At 43.0% G+C, this 20,678-nt stretch overlaps 1 protein-coding gene across 9 annotated transcripts in view; it reads right to left on the bottom strand.

Annotated features, from left to right (window-relative positions):
* cdk19 (cyclin dependent kinase 19) overlaps positions 1-20,678 on the bottom strand; it is a 66,856-nt gene that overhangs the window by 28,929 nt on the left and 17,249 nt on the right. For all 9 annotated transcript variants that reach the window (XR_010458221.1, XR_010458220.1, XR_010458224.1 and 6 more), the window contains one exon: positions 1,164-1,274. Coding sequence is in view for 2 of the 9 variants with exons in the window: in XM_064990827.1 (XP_064846899.1) it covers positions 1,164-1,274 (111 nt within the window). In the remaining 7 variants the exon portion in view is untranslated. The remainder of the gene's footprint in view (positions 1-1,163; positions 1,275-20,678) is intronic.

The raw sequence follows: 20,678 nt of genomic DNA, 5'->3' as shown, positions 1-20,678 counted from the left end.
TACATATTCACGAGAAAACCCTTTTGCAATTATGTTAGCACAGCTGAAAACTGTTGTCCTGATTTATTTATTTTTACCTTTATTTAACTAGACGTTTGAAACAGACGCCTCAAGTCCTCAACTGGCAGATTAATTAAAAAGTACCCACAAAACACCAGTCTCAACGTCAGTGAAGAGGCGACTCTGGGATGCTGGCCTTCTAGGCAGAGTTGCAAAGAAAAAGCCATATCTCAGACTGGCCAATAAAAAGAAAAGACTAAGATGGGCAAAATAACACAGACACTGGACAGAGGAACTTTGCCTAGGCCAGCATTACGGAGTCGCCTCTCCACTGTTGACATTGAGACTGGTGTTTTGAGGGAACTATTTAATGAATCTGCCAGTTGAGGACCTGTGAGGCGTCTGTTTCTCAAACTAGACACTAATGTACTTGTCCTCTTGTTCAGTTGTGCACCGGGGCCTCCCACTCCTTTTTCTATTCTGGTTAGAGCCAGTTTGCGCTGTTCTGTGAAGGGAGTAGTACACAGCGTTGTACGAGATCTTCAGTTTCTTGGCAATTTCTCGCATGGAATAGCCTTCATTTCTCAGAACAAGAACAGACTGACGAGTTTCAGAATAAAGGCCTTTGTTTCTGGCCATTTTGAGCCTGTAATCGAATCCACAAATGCTGATGCTCCAGATACTCAACTAGTCTAAAGAAGGCCAGTTTTATTGTTTCTTTAATCAGGACAACAGTGTTCAGCTGTGCTAACATAATTGCAAAATAGTTTTCTAATGATCTATTAGCCTTTTAAAATGATAAACTTGGATTAGGTAACACAACGTGCTATTGGAACACAGGAGTGATGGTTGCTGATATATAATGGGCCTCGGTACGCCTTATTTAGATATTCCATTAAAAATCAGACGTTTCCAGCTACAATAGTCATTTACAACATTAACAATGTCTACACTGTATTTCTGGTCAATTTGATGTTATTTTAAAATGGACAAAAAAATAAGCTTTTCTTTCAAAAACAAGAACATTTCTAAGTGACTCTTAGAAATAACTTTTGAACGGTAGTGTACATACGTACGTACACTACCGTTCAAAAGTTCTTTCTAAGAGTCACTTCTTGTTTTTGATGTTATTTTAAAATGGACAAAAAAAGAAGCTTTTTTACCCAGAGATCATGCTCGGCATAGTCGAAAAGGAGCCAGACCTTTCTGTCACTGTGGGACAGGAACACTTTCTGCAGGGCAATCACGTTGGGGTGTTTCAGCTCTCGTAGCAGCTAGAACACACAGCAAGAGGTTACATGAATCTCCAATAGCAAATAACACCCCTTTCAATGCACATTTATTAACCCACTGTGCACACACTGGTTAATTCAAAGTTGTTTCCACATCATTTCAATGAAATGAAATTGAACCAATGTTGAATTGACGTCTATGACCAGTGGGAACACATTGCGAATTATTGCAATGACAAGAGTAATTCATGTCCTGACCCCTCCTGTCTCAGGGGTCAGTATTTATGCTGCAGTAGTTTGTGTCGGGGGGCTAGGGTCAGTTTGTTATAACTGGAGTACTTCTCCTGTCCTATTCGGTGTCCTGTGTGAATCGAAGTGTGCGTTCTCTAATTCTCTCCTTCTCTCTCTCTTTCTCTCTCTCGGAGGACCTGAGCCCTAGGACCATGCCCCAGGACTACCTGACATGATGACTCCTTGCTGTCCCCAGTTCACCTGGCCGTGCTGCTGCTCCAGTTTCAACTGTTCTGCCTTATTATTATTCGACCATGCTGGTCATTTATGAACATTTGAACATCTTGGCCATGTTCTGTTATAATCTCCACCCGGCACAGCCAGAAGAGGACTGGCCACCCCACATAGCCTGGTTCCTCTCTAGGTTTCTTCCTAGGTTTTGGCCTTTCTAGGGAGTTTTTCCTAGCCACCGTGCTTCTACACCTGCATTGCTTGCTGTTTGGGGTTTTAGGCTGGGTTTCTGTACAGCACTTTGAGATATCAGCTGATGTACGAAGGGCTATATAAATAAATTTGATTTGATTTTGTCATTCAGGGTTAAAACATGAACTTTGAAAAATTACAGTAAATCAGGTACATCAAGTATAACAGGAAACATCAAGTTTCCTGAGTTAGAATAGATTAGACTCTCTACTACCCGTTCATCCATCCACATACATGAGTTTGTTTTGTTACCAGGAACATATCTTTGAAACAGTCCACTACTCACAATTATCCTGTGTTCACAATATAATGACACAGCTGGTGTCCCTAATAGCAAGTCACTCTGGCTGGCATGACACAAACTATTGGCTTTCCATAAGCAAGTTGGCGTGTGTTATGCTTCTGTTTTATGATGTTATATGGTGGTATATAGTGTTAAAACGATGTAATACTTACATTTTTTTATTTTTTTTATTTAACCTTTATTTTACGAGACAAGTCAGTTAAGAACAAATTCTTATTTACAATGACGGCCCAACAGTGGGTTAACTGCCTTGTTCAGGGCAGAACGACAGATTTTTACCTTGTCAGCTCGGGGATTCGATCTATCAACCTTTCGGTTACTGGCACAACGCTCTCAACACTAGGCTACCTGCCGCCCCAAATATATAGCCTAGCCCTTTTCATAGAATGTCCCCATAATCTGTTGGGTTTAAGCCAATCAGAAGACGAAGAAGAAAAAAAACACAATAAGAAGAAAGTGGCAGAATAAATTCAACCACACATTAGTTTCATCATAAAACCAGAGAGCAACACCTCCCCACAAACAAACAGTTACATGACTTAATACAGCATGGTCAAGCAAGTTAATGTTTGACATTTTCGGACTACTAAACAACTACTGATTTAGAACCAGAGTTACCGCAAGTCACAAAAAAATCAGGAACTGCCCCACTACTCCAGCACCATTTCAACATCATCAAATGTGTATTTATTAGGGATCCCCATTAGTTGCTGCCAAGGCAGAGAAATATGTTGGTGCCGAATGAGCTAAAGACAAAACAGTAAATCATTTAACATCCCTACACCACTCCACATCCACAACACAAAATGTTCAATACTACCATGCAACAATATCACAATGTGTGCGTATGCATGTGTCTGTACCTTTGTGTGTGTCTCTTCCACAGTCCCAATTGTTCCATGAGGTGTATTTTTATCTGATTCTACTGCTTGCATCAGTTACCTGATGTGGAATAGAGATCAATGTAGTCATGGTTCTATGTAGTAATGTGCACCTCCCATAGTCTGTTCTGGACTTGGGGACTGTGAAGAGACCTCTGTTGGGATGTCTTGTGTGGTATGCATGGGTGTCCAAGCTGTGTGCTCGTATTTTAAAACAGACAGCTCTGTACATACATTTCTTCCAAAAACAATGAATGATGAAGTCACTTCCACTTTGAGCCATGAGAGATTGACATGCATGTCATTAATGTTAGCTCTCTGTGTACTTAAAGGTAATTCCTGTTATGAGCCAACTGCAATTTTCCCAAATCCCTCTTTGTGGCACCTGAACACACTACTGAACAGCAGTCTAGGTGTGACAAAACTAAGGCCTGTAGGACCTGCCTTGTTGATAGTGTTGTTTATAAGGCAGAACAGTGCCTTACCATGGACAGACTTCTCCCCATCCTAGATTAACTGAATCAAGCAATTATTAACTCATTAACCTGGGGCACCATGGGAAAACTAGTTTTTATTGAGTTTCTATTTCCCAAATTAACTCAAAGAATATCAGAATATCGATTTTACAACAGCCGCTAATTAACAAGTTGCTTCTACCAATCTCGTTCTGAACGTCGTATAGCCCGTGAATCTGCACGGACCCGGGTCTCACCAATGAATTCGTTCCACACCAATCTTAGTTGAATATTTATTTACTAAAAAGCTCAAATGATGATAAAAGATACACATAGACAAAATACATTATAGGCTATTGATTAGAACTAAGTATAACGGGCCAACACACTATGGCGCGTGTTAACCACAATGAAGATTCAATAGAGAGAGAAAACAAAGTACACAAGAGAAATATACATTTGGATGAATTTGTCAGCTATGCTATTCTAACCCTAGCCTTGCCCCAAACTGCCGCTCTTATGGGTCAGAATATAATGATGTAATTACGTGGGGATGATCTCCGAGGATTCTCTGCGTAGGCCTTCAGCTGTTCGATGACGCGCTACTCCGGCGCACCTCTCTGAGAGTCCTACCGATGTCAGTGTCCTTTTGGGCTTCGGAGTCTGTTCCCTCACCCTTTGCTCTGGAAGGGGGTCTTCTGAGGACAGTCAGCTCTGTAGCTCACAGCATAGGAATGAAACCCTTTAGATACCACAATTCGATGGGAGATGGAGGCTTAGGTGGTTCGACTTGAATTCACCCGCTTAGACACAGCTACTCATCCGTAGCTTGGGTAGAAAAGGATTTCTTTGTCCTCAAACTTGCGTTGCGTTCTGGGTTCGTTGACTTTTTAGACCTTGCTGCAACTGGGTCACGTAGTCCTCCTGTAAATTCTATACTCACAGGTGTTATACCCTTGGGTCAGAAGTGGGCGTAACCGCCTTTAGGACAATTTTCTGGGCGTACCAAGTTAATGAGGCAAGGTCTAGATTTGATTCAAATCCAAATTTAGACAACTAACTTGTCTAAATTTGTCTAAAAACATAAATGTTGTCTAAAAACATTTCATCTTCCCCAAAACATTCTCTTTGATTTGGATATTTTCCAAATAACGTACAATGTATAAACATCAAACATATACTAGGAACTCTTCACATTACAATGTTTTCGTAATAACATAATCTATTAACCTTTAATAACAAAACAAAAATGACAAAAAAATGACAAAAAAATGACAAAAAAAAAACAACAAAAAAACATTTTCATATTCCATATATCGTCATGACCACCATTGTGGCTGACGGAAAACATTGTTCCAAAGTCCCTTTTTTCATGTTTAATGTTCTGAGGCTGGTTCTCCATAGTAACAGGACAAAGGAATTTGTCTGTAGCCTGAGATTTACCAGGGGCGTGAGGGTTTATAAACCCCCCCACATCTTCAGAAGTCTTCAAAGTCCCCTAGATCTCTCCTCCTCTGTTGGGGTTGAGAGATAATCTGTAGGGTTGTGGTCTCCTGTAACCTGACCTGGTCAGGACAGTCATGACAACAGCTACCCTGGGGAATTCCTGATTCTACCTGGATTATGTTTGAGAGGCTTCCATGAAAGATCACCCTCCGTGTTCTGTTATAGCAGTGAGTGTAAAGCCCTTATACATACATTTTTCCAGCAGCAGACTATGATCAATAATGTCAAAAGCTGCACTGAAGTCTAACAAAACAGCCCCCCCAATCATTTTATCATTAATTTCTCTCAGCCAATCATCAGTCATTTGTGTAAGTGCTGTGCTTGTTGAGTGTCCTTCACTATAAGTGTGCTAAAAGTCGGTTGTTTACTGTGAAATAGCATTGTATCTGGTCAAACACAATATTTTCCAGAAGTTTACTAAGGGTTGGTAACAGGCTGATTGGTCGGCCATTTGAGCCAGTAAAGGGGGCTTTACTATTCTTGGGTAGCGGAATAACTTTCGCTTCCCTCCAGGCCTGGGGGCACACACTTTCTAGTCTGCTTAAATTGAAGATGTGGCAAATAGGAGTGGCAATATCACCCGCTATTATTCTCATTAATTTTCCATCCAGATTGTCAGACCCCGTTGGCTTGTCATTGTTCATAGACAACAATAACTTTTTCACCTCTTCCACAATGACTTTATGGGATTCAAAAGTATAATTTTTGTCTTTCATAATTTGGTCAGATATACTTGCATGTGTAGTGTCAGTGTTTGTTGCTGGCATGTTTGTTTATCTTGCCAATGAAAATGTCATTAAAGTAGTTAGCAATATCTGGGTTTTGTGATGAATGAGCCATCTATGTTTAGTCACATGTTCCCTCATCTGATTAAAGTGGTGTGGAAATCCCTCATGAATTTCACTCAATTTCAGTCTTCCTTTTTGTTTACTTTCCCTTTCTCAGTTGAATGAAGTCAAGCCCATGGTTTGTCTCTTTATCAGTTAGGTGTTCCGGTGAGCTAGGACATGTCACGCCCTGGTCTATATTTATTATGTTATCTTCATTTATTGGGTCAGGCCAGGGTGTGACATGGGTTTGTTTGTAGTGTGTTTCGTCTTGGGGTTGTGTGGGGTGTACAGATTAGGCTATGGATGCCTGAGGCGGTTCTCAATCAGAGTCAGGTGATTATCGTTGTCTCTGATTGGGAACCATATTTAGGTAGCCTGGGTTCCACTGTGTGTTTGTGGGTGATTGTTCCTGTCTCTGTGTTTGTTGCACCAGTCAGGGCTGTTTCGGTTTTCAACGTTTGTTGTTTTGTATTGTTCGTGTTCTTCATCATTAAAGATGTATCGAACGAACCACGTTGCATTTTGGTCCGATCTTTGTTCCACCTCTTCGTCAGAGGAGGAGTTACAGGACATGAGAGATTCATAACAGGCATAAAAAGTAGCCTACAGCATGTAGGACACCTATTTCTCGCCTGAGGTTGTGTATATCATGATAAGCTGTAGATCACACGGCCTACCGAGAGAGTTCTCATCTGTTATCTTCGTAGCTGTTCACATACCACCTCAGTCAGTCAGAGGTACCAAGATACCATTGAATTAGCTGTATTCCGCCATAAGCAAACAAGAAAACGCTACACCCAGAGGCGACGCTCCTAGTAGCCGGAGACTTTAATGCAGGGAAACTTAAATCAGTTTTACCAAATTTCTAATCAGCATGTTAAATGTGCAACCAGAGGGAAATTAACTCTGGACCACCTATACTCCACACACAGAGATGCATACAAAGCTCTCCCTCGCCCTACATTTGGCAAAACTGACCATAATTCCATCCTCCTGATTCCTGCTTACAAGCAACAATTGAAGCAGGAAGCAACAGTGAAGCAGATGCTAAGCTACAGGACTGTTTTACTAGCACAGACTGGAATATGTTATGGGATTCCTCCAATTGCATTTTCGGAGTACACCACACCTGTCATTGGCTTCATCAATAAGTGCATTGAGGACGTCGTCCCCACAGTGACTGTACGTACATACTAGAGGTCGACCGATTAATCGGATTGGCCGATTAATTAGGGCCGATTTTAAGTTTTCATAACAATCATTAATCTGCATTTTTGGACACAGATTATGGCCGATTACATTGCACACCACGAGGAGACTGCGTGGCAGGCTGACTACCTGTTATGTGAGTGCAGCAAGGAGCCAAGGTAAGGTGCTAGCTAGCATTAAACTTATCTTATAGAAAACACTCAATCTTAACATAATCACTAGTTAACTACACATGGTTGATGATATTACTAGCTTATCTAGCTTGTCCTGCGTTGCATATAAATCGATGCGGTGCCTGTTAATTTATCATTGAATCACAGCCTACTAAGACAAATGGGTGATTTAACAAGTGCATTTGAGAAAAAAGCACTGTCATGGCACCAATGTGTACCTAACCATAAACATCAACGCCTTTCTTAAAATCAATACACAAGTAAATATTTTTAAACCTGCATATTTAGTTAATATTGCCTGCTACCATGAATTTCTTTTAACTAGGGAAATTGTGTAACTTCCCTTGCGTTCTGTGCAACAGAGTCAGGGTATATGCAGCAGTTTGGGCCGTCTGGCTCGTTGCGAACTGTGTGAAGACCATTTCTTCCTAACAAAGACAACCAACTTCGCCAAACAGGGGATGATTTAACAAAAGCGCATTTGCGAAAAAAGCACAAATGAACCTAATCATAAACATCAATGCCTTTCTTAAAATCAATACACAGAACTACATTTTTTTTAAACCTGCATATTTAGTTAAAATAAATTCATGTTAGCAAGCAATATTAACTAGGCAAATTGTGTCACTTCTCTTGCGTTCATTGAACGCAGTGTCTGGGTATATGCAACAGTTTAGGCCGCCTGGCTTGTTGCGAACTAATTTGCCAGAATTGTACATAATTATGACATAACATTGAAGGTTGTGCAATGTAACAGCAATATTTAGACTTAGGGATGCCACCCGTTAGATAAAATAAGGAACGATTCCGTATTTCACTGAAATAATAAACGTTATATTTTCGAAATGATGGTTTCCGGATTTGACAATATTAATTAATTACCTAAGGCTCGTATTTCTGTGTGTTATTATATTATAATTAAGTCTATGATTTGATAAAGCAGTCTGACTGAGCAGTGGTAGGCAGTAGCAGGCTCCTAAACATTCATTCACAGAGCACGTTCCTGCATTTGCCAGCAGCTCTTCGCAATGCTTCAAGCATTGCGCTGTTTATGACTTCAACTCCCGAGATTAGGCTGGCAATACTAAATTACCTATTAGAACAGCCAACAGTCAAAGGTATATGAAATACAAATGGTATAGAGAGAAATAGTCCTATAATAACTACAACCTAAAACTTCTTACCTACTCATGTTAAAAGGAACCACCAGCTTTCATATATTCTCATGCTCTGAGCAAGGAACATAAACGTTAGCTTTTTTTACATGGCACATATTGCACTTTATTTGAGACTAAATTGATTTTATTGATGTATTATATTTAGTTAAAAATAAAAAAAGTGTTCATTGTTCATTCAGTATTGTTGTAATTGTCATTATTACACATATATACATACACACACACACACACACACACACACACACACACACACACACACACACACACACACACACACACACACACACACACACACACATCGGTCGACCTCTAGTACATACCCCAACCAGAAGCCATGGATTACAGGCAACATTCACACTGGGCTAAAGGCTAGAGCTGCCGTTTTCAAGGAGCGGGACTCTAACCCGGAAGTTTATAAGAAATCCCGCTATGCCCTCCGACGAACCATCAAACAGGCAAAGCAGGACTAAGATCGAGTTGTACAACACCGGCTCGGAAGCCCGTCGGATGTGGCAGTGCTTGCAACCATCACAGACTACAAAGGGAAGCACAGCCGAGAGCTGCCCAGTGACACGAGCCTATCAGGCGAGCTAAACTACCTCTATGCTCGCTTCGAGGCAAATATCACTGAAACATGCATGAGAGCACCAGCTGTACCGGAAGACTGTGTGATCACGCTCTCCGCAGCCGATGTGAGTAAGACCTTTAGACATGTCAACATTCACAAGGCCGCAGGGCAAGACGGATAACCAGGACGTGTACTGCGAGCATGCCCTGACCAACGAGCAAGTGTCTTCACTGACTTTTTCAACCTCTTTCTGACAGAGTCGAACACCAACATGTTTTAAGCAGACCACCATAGTACCTGTGACCAAGACCACTAAGGTAACCTGCCTAAATGACTACCAACGCGTAGCACTCACGTCTGTAGCCATGAGGTGCTTTGAAAGGCTGGTCATGGCTCACATCAACACCATCATCCCAGAAACCCTAGACCCACTCCAATTTGCATACCGCCCCCACAGACCCACAGATGATGCATTCTCTATTGCACTCCACACTTCCCTTTCCCACCTGGACAGAAGGAACACCTATGTGAGAATGCTATTCATTGACTACAGCTCAGCATTCAACACCATAGTGCACTCAAAGCTCATCAATAAGCTAAGGGCCCTGGGACTAAACACCTCCCTCTACAACGGGGTCCTGGACTTCCTGACGGTTCGCCCCCAGGTGGTAAGGGTAGGTAACAACACATCCGCCACACTGATCCTCAACACAGGGGTCCCTCAGGGGTGCGTGCTCAGCCCCCTCCTGTACTCCCTGTTCACTCATGACTGCACGGCCAGGCACGAAATAACACCATCACTCAATTTGCCGATGATACAACAGTGGTATGCCTGATCACCGACAACAATGAGACAGCCTATAGGGAGGAGTTCAGAGAGCTGGCAGTGTGGTGCCAGGACAACAATCTCTCCCGCAAAGAGGACGGAGCATGCCCCTATTCTCATCGACGGGGATGCAGTGGAGCAGGTCGAGAGCTTCAAGTACCTTGGTGTCCACATCACCAACAAACTAACATGGTCCAAGCATACCAAGACAGTCGTGAAGCGGGAACGACAAAACCTATTCCCCCTCAGGAGACTGAAAGGATTTGGCATGGGTCCTCAGATCCTCAAGAGCATCCTGACTGGTTGCATCACTGCCTGGTATGGCAACTGCTTGGCCTCCGACCGCAAGGTACTACAGAGGGTAGTGCGAACGGCCCAGTACATCACTAGTGCCAAGCTTCCTGCCATCCAGGACCTCTATACCAGGCGGTGTCAGAGGAAGGTCTTAACAACTGTCAAAGACTCCAGTTACCCTAGTCAAAGACTGTTTTCCCTGCTACCGCACAACAAGCAGTACCGGAGTGCCAAGTCTAGGTCTAAGAAGCTTCTAAGCAGCTTCTACCCCCAAGCCATAAGACTCCTGAACATCTATTCAAATGATTACCCAGACTATTTGCATTGGTTAGGGGCTCGTAAGTAAGCAATTCCCTGTAAGGTCTACACCTGTTGTATTCGGCGCATGTGACTAATACATTTAGATTTGATATCTTTTAGTTGTCACTGCACACATTGGTTAATTCAACGTTGTTTCCACATCATTTCAATGAAATGTCATGAACTTTAAAAAATGACACTAATTAGGTGCATCAAGTATAACAGGTTTCCTGCACGCTGTAGCCTACTGTTTATGCCTGATAGAAAATATAATGCCCTGGCTTACCAGAACACCTAACCTATAAAAGGTCAAAAACCATGGGCTTGACTTCATTCAACTGACAAATGCCGTGCTTCTACACCTGCATTGTTTCTTTACAGCACTTTGATATATCAGCTGATGTAAGAAGGGCTATATATATAAATTTGATTTGAAATGGTAATTGAACAAAAAGGAAGACTGAAATTGATTGAAATTCATGAGGGATTTCCACACCACTTTAATCAGATGAGGGCATATGTGTTGTCGTTGTGAACTCTCCATCCCACTTCAACCATCAGGTTATGCAGCCAGCCCAGCCCAGAGCTGTGTTTCCATGGATTTATTCCATAAAAGGGATGGCCCTGCGTGTGTTAACTGCTCTAGTCTGTCCACTGAACACTGTGTGCCATACTAATGGGTCCAAAGCCAATGTTCCAGCGCCACTGTCGCAGGCAACTCAGCCCCAGCACAGCTGTGTCAGAGACACAGCACCCCAGGTCTGTCTTCACTTTACAGCACTAACATAAAGACAGTGCACTCCTGCACACTAAGGACAATGTATTACTGCACTAAGATAATGACATTACACTCCTACAATCTCAGCTGTTTCTCTTCATATTCATCCCTCCCAGCTTCTTTTGTCAGCGGAGGCACTCTCGGACAAACAACTGAATCCATAATCAATCGAGCCCTTTAGATAGACTACGATGTCGATGTGGGAGGGTGTGTGTGTGTGTGTGTGTGTGTGTGTGTGTGTGTGTGTGTGTGGAGAGAAAGAGCTGAAACGGTCCGTAATCCAGCTATCCAGTGAATTAATTATTCACCCATAGGGCTAATGTGATTACTCTTGTCACCGGGCCTGAAATCCCATGGAATAATACACAAACTTGCTCTACCGGTTGTCTGTGTGGTTTGTCCTTCCGCTGCTCGAAGATTAAGACAAAATATCAACAGAGTAGTGTTATTAACCCGACTTTCAGTACGCTGGTGTGTATATTGGTTTGTACCTCTGGTTTTTAGTTTCCATACTGATGCAATTCGCACGCGCAAACACTTGCACAGTATGGCTGAGCCTCAGGTTGTACACTTCCAGCTTGTTGCGAGGAAACGTGCTTCGGTCGACTAAATTTGGTTGCATTTGGCTATTGTTTACATATTGTGCATCACGTGCAATGAATCAAGAGATTGAAAATATAAGCGACAGACCATACCAGTGCCACAAAAAGGTCAGGAAAACAACACTTTCCCGTGGATACCCTCTCTACCTCCTGCTGCTGCTAAAATGACCAAGCGCACAGACAACCGGTAAAGTCACCTCAAACATCATTTTATTCAACATTCTGGCTTGTAGAGACCTATTGAGTCTTTCCCCCCAGCAACATCATTCAGACTGATAGCCATGGAGTAACCATGGTAACAGTGATGTTTGGGCAAGGGCACAGACGGCTAAAATTTCAGAGTGTACGCCCGACACGGACAGAGAGGGTTACAGCCAGGTGGGGGTAGCTCTCTGCATTGACCTTGTGCTAGATCATGCACACACCAAAGCACACACAGCCTCCCCCTCGGTTCTACCCGCAAGGCGGGCTAGTACTACAGTAGTAAGCTTAAAAAAGTGACGAGGGGGGTGAACAGTGAACACAGAGCAGGGGGAATAATGCTGTGATTGTATGCAGCATGTTTGATTTGGCTTTTGGATGGGGGAAATGAGGAGGAGGGTTATTGAGGTTTGTGTTTAAATCACAGCCTAATCCCTGGGTTATCATATGGCATTGTGCTAATGAGCCCCTGGTTTAGAGGCAGACTACAGGCAGAACCCCGGCTCTATGACGCTGGCCACGCTGACTGGATTCAAAGAGCCACAAGGACTAGCCACCCACACAAGACTAATGCTGGTTTGTAGGTCTGGCACAGTTATTGTATAACCGCATAACCAACGGTTATGGATGAAGACCGTAATGAAAATAAAATAACCCATCTTCTGTCAACGAACAGCTGACTCAAGACGGGGCAGACATTCGTGACGTTGAATCTGTTTCTGCGGTAACATGGACTCTTAATTACTTGATGAAACATTGTTGCTCCTTGCTGAAACAAGCAGCGGCACACATAGAAATAGAATGAATAGAATGTGCGTGGACCCTCTAACCCTGGAAATTTGACTGGTAAACTCATGGGTAGAATCTCAATGGCTGTCTGGTATTGGGATGCAATAGTTTGAACATAAGATTCAACAACTGAGACGTAAACTGAACAAGTTCGACAGATGTGAATAACAGAGATGGAATAATGTGTCCCTGAACAAATGGGGATGGGGCAAAAGTGACAGTCAGTATCTGGTGTGGCCACCAGCTGCACTAAGTACTGCAGTACATCTCCTCCTCATGGACTGCACCAGATTTGCCAGTTCTTGCTGTGATACGTTAGCCCACTCTTCCACCAAGGCGCCTGCAAGTTCCCGGACATTTCTGGGGGGAATGGCTCTAGCCCTCACCCTCCGATCCAACAGGTCCCAGGTGTGCTCAATGGGACTGAGATCAAGGCTATTTGCTGGCCATGGCAGAACACTGACATTCCTGTCTTGCAGGAAATCAGCCATCCTGCTAGTCCTGTGCGTGGTGGCATTGTCATGCTGGAGGATATCGTCAGGATGAGCCTGCAGGAAGGGTACCACACGAGGGAGGAGGATGTCTTCCCTGTAACGCACAGCGTTGAGATTGCCTGCAATGACAACAAGCTCAGTCCGATGATGCTGTGACACACCGCCCCGTTCCACAGGTGCATGTTCATGAATTCTTTATGTTTCATTGAACAAAGCACGGGAAGCAGTGTTTAAACCCTTTACAATGAAGATCTGTGAAGTTATATGGATTTTTACAAATCATCTTTGAAAGACATGGTCCTGAAAAAGGGACGTTTCTTTTTTTGCTGAGTTTATGTTCATTCAGATGATGTTAACTGCTGTGGGTCATGCAATAGAATGTCTCTTTTGTAATGTCAGTTGGGTTGAATCAACAAACCACAGCACATATTGATGGGTAAACTACCTGCTTTTACTTCCTGGGGGACCACCATTCTATTCGTTCTATTTTTATGGCAGCATTTTGAAGGATATTACACCACATTACCAAAAAATATGTGAACACCTGCTCTTCAAACATCTCATTCCAAAATAATAGGCATTAATATGGAGTTGGTGCACCCCTTTTCTGCTATAACAGCCTTCACTCTTCTGGGATGGCTTTCCACTCTATGTTGGAACATTGCTGAGGGGACTAGCTACCATTCAGCTACAAGAGCCGTGAGGTCGGGCACTGATGTTGGGAAATTGGGCCTGGCTCGCAGTCAGCATTCCAATTCATCCCAAAGATGTTTGATAGGGTTGAGGTCAGGGCTTTGTGCAGGCCAGTCAAGTGCCAGTCTTCCACACCGATCTCGACAAACCATTTCTGTATGGACCTCGCTTTTTGCACGGGAGCATTTCATGCTGAAACAGGAAAGGGCCTTCGCCAAACTGTTGCCACAAAGTTGGAAGCACAGAATCGTCTAGAATGTCATTGTATGCTGTAGCGTTAAGATTTCCCTTCACTGGAACTAAGGGGCCTAGCCCGAACCATGAAAAACCACCCCAGTCCATTATTCCTCCTCCACCAATCTTTACAGTTGGCACCATAGTAACGTTCTCCTGGCATCTGCCAAAACGAGATTTGTCTGTCGGACTCCCAAATGGTGAAGCGTGATTCCTCACTCCAGAGAAAACGTTTCCACTGCTCCAGAGTCCAACGGCAGCAAGCTTTACACCACTCCAGCCGACGCTTCACATTGCGCTTGTTGTTCTTACGCCTCGCTCACACCGACAGTGTCATTGCATTTTGGTACACCAGAAGTACATTCCTTTCCAATAAAATGCTGTGTTTGCCATGCAGCATTGCGATGTAGAGGCAAATGCATTGTGTTCTGTGTGGTGCATAAGTTATTCTTGAACGTATGGATCAAACTGTATGCGTCGACAGCTTGACAGAAATGGTTGCAGAAGGTGAATGTTAAACTTTCGTTGCGTACACATTCAAAGGATGCAGCGTACCATTTTACGCAACAACGCTGTCGGTGTGATCGAGGTGTTAGGCTTGTGTGAGACTGCTCGGCCATGTTAACCCATTTCACGACGCTCCCGATGAACAGTTCTTGAGCTGACGTTGCTTCCAGAAGCAATTTGGAACTCGGTAGAGTGTTGCAACCGAAGACAGACGATATTTACACTATGTACTTCAGCACTCTGCAGTCCCGTTCTGTGAGCTTGTGTGGCCTACCACTTCGCAGCTGAGCCGTTTTTGCTCCTAGACATTTCCACTTCATTACAGCACTTACAGTTGACCGGGGCAGCACTAGCAGTGCAGAGATTTGACGAACTGACTTGTTGGAAAGGTGACATCCTATGACAGTGCCACGTTGAATGTCACTGAGCACTTTAGTAAGGCCATTCTACTGCCAATGTTTGTTTATGGAGCTTGCACCGATCAACAATGGGTGTGTCTGAAATAGCCGAATCCACTCATTTGAAGGCGTGTCCACATACTTTTGAATATACAGTTGAAGTCGGAAGTTTACATACACCTTAGCCAAATACATTTAAATTCAGTTTAACAATTCATGACATTTAACCCGGGTAAAAATTCCCTGTCTTAGGTCAGTTAGGATCACCACTTTATTTCAAGAATGTGAAATGTCAGAATAATAGTGGAGAGATTTATTAACTTCGGCTTTTATTTCTTTCATCACATTCCCAGTGGGTCAAAAGTTTACATACACTTAATTAGTATCTGGTAGCATTGCCTTTAAATTCTTTAACTTGGGTCAAAGTCAGGTTCGTAAACCCTCCTTGCTCGCACAGGCTTTTTCAGTTCTGACCACACATTTTCTATGGGATTGAGGTCAGGACTTTTTGATGGCCACTCCAATACCTTGACTTTGTTGTCCCTAAGCCATTTTGCCACAACTTTGGAAGTATGCTTGGGGTTTGGAAGATCCATTTGCGACCAAGCTTTAACTTCCTGACCGATGTCTTGAGATATTGCTTCAATATATCAACATAACTTCCCTTGATGCCATCTATTTTGTGAAGTGCACCAGTCCCTCCTGCAGCAAAGCACCCCCACAACATGATGCTGCCACCCTCGTGCTACACTATTGGGAAGGTGTTCTTCAGCTTGCAATCCTCTCCCTTTTCCTGCTAACATAACGATGGTCATTATGGCCAAACAGTTCTATTTTTATTTCATCAGACCAGAGTCCATTTCTCCAAAAAGTACGATCTTTGTCTCCATGTACAGTTGTATTTTTTTTAATGGCAGTTTTGGAGCAGTGGCTTCTTCCTCGCTGAGCTGCCTTTCAGGTTATGTCAATATAGGACTTGTTTTACTGTGGATATAGATACTTTTGTACCCGTTTCCTCCAGCATCTTCACAGGGTCCTTTGCTGTTGTTCTGGGATTGATTCTCACTTTTCGCACCAAAGTACATTAATCTCTAGGAGACAGAACATGTCTCCTTCCTGAGTGGTATGGCGGCTGCGTGGTCCCATGGTGTTTATACTTGCGTACTATTGCTTGTACAGATGAATGTGGTACCTTCAGGCATTTGGAAATTGCTCCCAAGGATGAACCAAACTTGTGGAGGTCTACAATTGTTTTTCTGATGTCTTGGCTGATTTATTTACATTTTCCCATGATTTCAAGCAAAGAGGCACTGAGTTTAAAGGTAGGCCTTGAAATACGTCCACAGGTACACCCCCAATTGACTCAAATTATGTCAATTAGCCTAGCAGAAGCTTCTAAAGCCATGACATCATTTTCTGGAATTTTCCAAGCTGTTTAAAGGCACAGTCAACTTAAGTGTATGTAAACTCCTGACCCACTGGAATTGTGATACAGTGAATTATAAGTGAAATAATCTGTCTGTAAACAATTGTTGGAAAAATGTATTGTGTCGTGGACAAAGTAGATGTCCTAACCGACAAACTATAGTTTGTTAACAAGAAATTTGTGGAGTGATTAAAACTTGTTTTTCAACGACTCCAACCTAAGTGTTGTCTAATCTTAGCAATTTCTTCTTAGCTAGCTACATAGCCGTCTTTGTATCAAAGATAATTGCGTAATTATCGTATTTCGTCGTCCTAACGTAGTCTACACTGCTATCTGCCCAGCAGCTAGCTAACGTCCACCGTCTACCGATTACCAGCACTGCTCTCATCCTTCTAGACCTATCGGCTGCCTTCGATACTGTGAACCATCAGATCCTCCTCTCCACCCTCTCCGAGTTGGGCATCTCCGGTGCGGCCCACGCTTGGATTGCGTCCTACCTGACAGGTCGCTCCTACCAGGTGGCGTGGTGAGAATCTGTCTCCTCACCACGCGCTCTCACCACTGGTGTCCCCCAGGGCTCTGTTCTAGGCCCTCTCCTATTCTCGCTATACACCAAGTCACTTGGCTCTGTCATAACCTCACATGGTCTCTCCTATCATTGCTATGCAGACAACACACAATTAATCTTCTCCTTTCCCCCTTCTGATGACCAGGTGGCGAATCGCATCTCTGCATGTCTGGCAGACATATCAGTGTGGATGACGGATCACCACCTCAAGCTGAACCTCGGCAAGACGGAGCTGCTCTTCCTCCCGGGGAAGGACTGCCCGTTCCATGATCTCGCCATCACGGTTGACAACTCCATTGTGTCCTCCTCCCAGAGCGCTAAGAACCTTGGCGTGATCCTGGACAACACCCTGTCGTTCTCAACTAACATCAAGGCGGTGGCCCGTTCCTGTAGGTTCATGCTCTACAACATCCGCAGAGTACGACCCTGCCTCACACAGGAAGCGGCGCAGGTCCTAATCCAGGCACTTGTCATCTCCCGTCTGGATTACTGCAACTCGCTGTTGGCTGGGCTCCCTGCCTGTGCCATTAAACCCCTACAACTCATCCAGAACGCCGCAGCCCGTCTGGTGTTCAACCTTCCCAAGTTCTCTCACGTCACACCGCTCCTCCGCTCTCTCCACTGGCTTCCAGTTGAAACTCGCATCCGCTACAAGACCATGGTGCTTGCCTACGGAGCTGTGAGGGGAACGGCACCGCAGTACCTCCAGGCTCTGATCAGGCCCTACACCCAAACAAGGGCACTGCGTTCATCCACCTCTGGCCTGCTCGCCTCCCTACCACTGAGGAAATACAGTTCCCGCTCAGCCCAGTCAAAACTGTTCGCTGCTCTGGCCCCCCAATGGTGGAACAAACTCCCTCACGACGCCAAGACAGCGGAGTCAATCACCACCTTCCGGAGACACCTGAAACCCCACCTCTTTAAGGAATACCTAGGATAGGATAAAGTAATCCTTCTCACCCCCCCTTAAATGATTTAGATGCACTATTGTAAAGTGGCTGTTCCACTGGATGTCATAAGGTGAATTCACCAATTTGTAAGTCGCTCTGGATAAGAGCGTCTGCCAAATGACTTAAATGTAAAATGTAAATGTGTATGTAAGCTTCCGACTTCAACTGTATAGTGTATGGTGACCGCTTCATTTGGCTGGCCGATAATCGTCAATCAAAATTCCATGACCGTCACACATCTGGTTTCTCAACAGTGGAGGCTGCTGAGGGGAGGACGACTCATAATAATACCTGTAATGGAGTCAATGGAATGGTATCAAATATATGGTTTCTGGGTGGTTGATACAATTCCATTGACTCCATTCCAGCCATTACTATCAGCCGTCCTCTCCTCAGCAGCCTTCACGGTTTCTCATAGTACAGCGTTCAACAGTATGCACTGTTTAGAATCATCTAAATTAATGAAAACAGTGATACTGTGCAGTCACATGACTACGAAATGTCTAAAAGTTCATTTTGTTATGATAAAGAGCAAACAGTATCTGGTATAACAACACATTGTATTTATCCCGGGGAATTCCAGAATATGCATATAGTACAGTAGGATAACAGTGCTGGTTTTTCATCTTAACATTTCAGGTTAATACTCAATCCCCTTTGACCCAGACCCAATAAGCTTATTGCAGTGAGTCCATCACAGGGGATTGGACCTTTGTGGAATCACTCCAATCTGAAGTGAATTTGAGAACACAGAACAAGAGTAAAGCGAGGATAGTGCAACAACAACGTACTGTAACCAGGAGGACAGCCTCTGTCAATGTTCATGTTCCTTTACAGGGGGCATCGCCTTAGTGAAACCTCACTGCCGTAATCAGATGCCCGTAATCCACTCTCTCTCTCTCTCTCTTCGGGTCACAGGAAGAAAATGGCAGCTATCCCAGGGGACATTTTACTGCGCGGAGTATAGAAAAAGTCTGACTGGGTCAAGATGAGGTCATATCATCATTGGTGTCTGAAATTATTGACACCCTTGATAAAGATGAGCAATATTTAATGACTGTATAAAATAAAAGTTAAAATTGCGAGTTATATTGTATGCAAAAAAAAAACAAGGTAATAGTATTATTTTATACTAATAGAATTGCTCAGAGAAAGATATTTGTTCAGCAAGTAATACATTTTTTCTCTCAAAAAGGTAGGGGGTCCAAATTATTGACACCACTAAAGATTCTTAGAATTAATTAATTAATTCCTAGCAGGCAATGACTACATGAAGGTTGTACCTTTACAAACTTGTTGGATGCATTTGCTGATCATTTTGGTTGTGTTTCAGATTATTTTGTGCCCAATATAAATGAATAGTAAATTATGTGGATATTATTTATGTGGATAAATAATATACAATATAGCTCAGTATTTGAATTATTTATTCTATAACTATTGCTCATATTCATCAATAATTTCATACCCCATGGTACATGGGGCAATGCTAATAGATACACAGACTTCCACATAACAACTCTAACTTCCTTCCTTACTGAACACAGAGACATAAAAATGGTATCCACATGTTAATCAGAACTCTGGTGAAGTAGATAAGGAACCTCATAGCCCAAATCCAGAAGTATCCCTTTAAGGTAGTACCTCAACATGCACAGGTACATAGGGCAGTCAGGGCACGAGCTGTCTCGTGGTCTGAGTTGTTGCCATCTTTGTTTGGATTTGTGTCCCTGATTCTTTTTTTCTGCTACACATAGCGTGGCAATTAACATGAAAAGGTCACGATTTATGCACTATCAATCTGCTCAATCCATAAAATAGACACGTCTTGTGTCATCAATCTTTTGTGACCGTGCTGTAAATCCCAATATTGTACACATTTCCTGCTTCAAACCTTTCCTGTTTGTCTGTCGAAATCAGTAACAATAACAGGAAAGAAAATACAAATTGAGTACAAGAAAAATGTATTTAAAACAATGTAGCCTCACCAGAACCCTCATAGTGAACGTGTGGCAAGAACAAGTCCTTGGTCTGTTCTGGGAAAAATGTGTCTTTCTTTTTTTTTTACAGCGAAAGCTCTGGCTAGATTTGGGTCAAACGTTAGCACAGCCTCTGTGGCCAGGACAGCCAATATACCTTTAAAAAGAGGGCACATACGACCTGGTCTTTGGCTTTCATGCCACTAACCACCCCTGACCCTTATAAACTGTAAATAACACCACATATCATTTGGACAGTTAAATAGCTAACAATTCAGTTTATTTCGAGGGACATTTAATCTTAGGCAGTCATTAGCACATGATAGATTGTCACATTTACAGTACTAGTCAAAAGTGTAGACATACCTACTCATTCAAGGTTTTTTCATTATTTTTACTATTTTCTACATTGTAGAATAATAGTGAAGACATCAACACTATGAAATAACACACAAGGAAGCACGTACTGCAGTAACCCCCCCAAAAAGTGTTAAACAAATCAAAATATAGTTTATATTTCACATTCTTCAAATAGCCACCATTTGCCTTGATGACAGCTTTGCACACTCTTGGCATTCTCTCAACCAGC

Source organism: Oncorhynchus masou, chromosome 16, assembly GCF_036934945.1.
Source record: "Oncorhynchus masou masou isolate Uvic2021 chromosome 16, UVic_Omas_1.1, whole genome shotgun sequence".
Lineage (NCBI taxonomy): Eukaryota > Metazoa > Chordata > Actinopteri > Salmoniformes > Salmonidae > Oncorhynchus > Oncorhynchus masou.
This window is presented reverse-complemented; position numbering and strand designations above follow the sequence as displayed.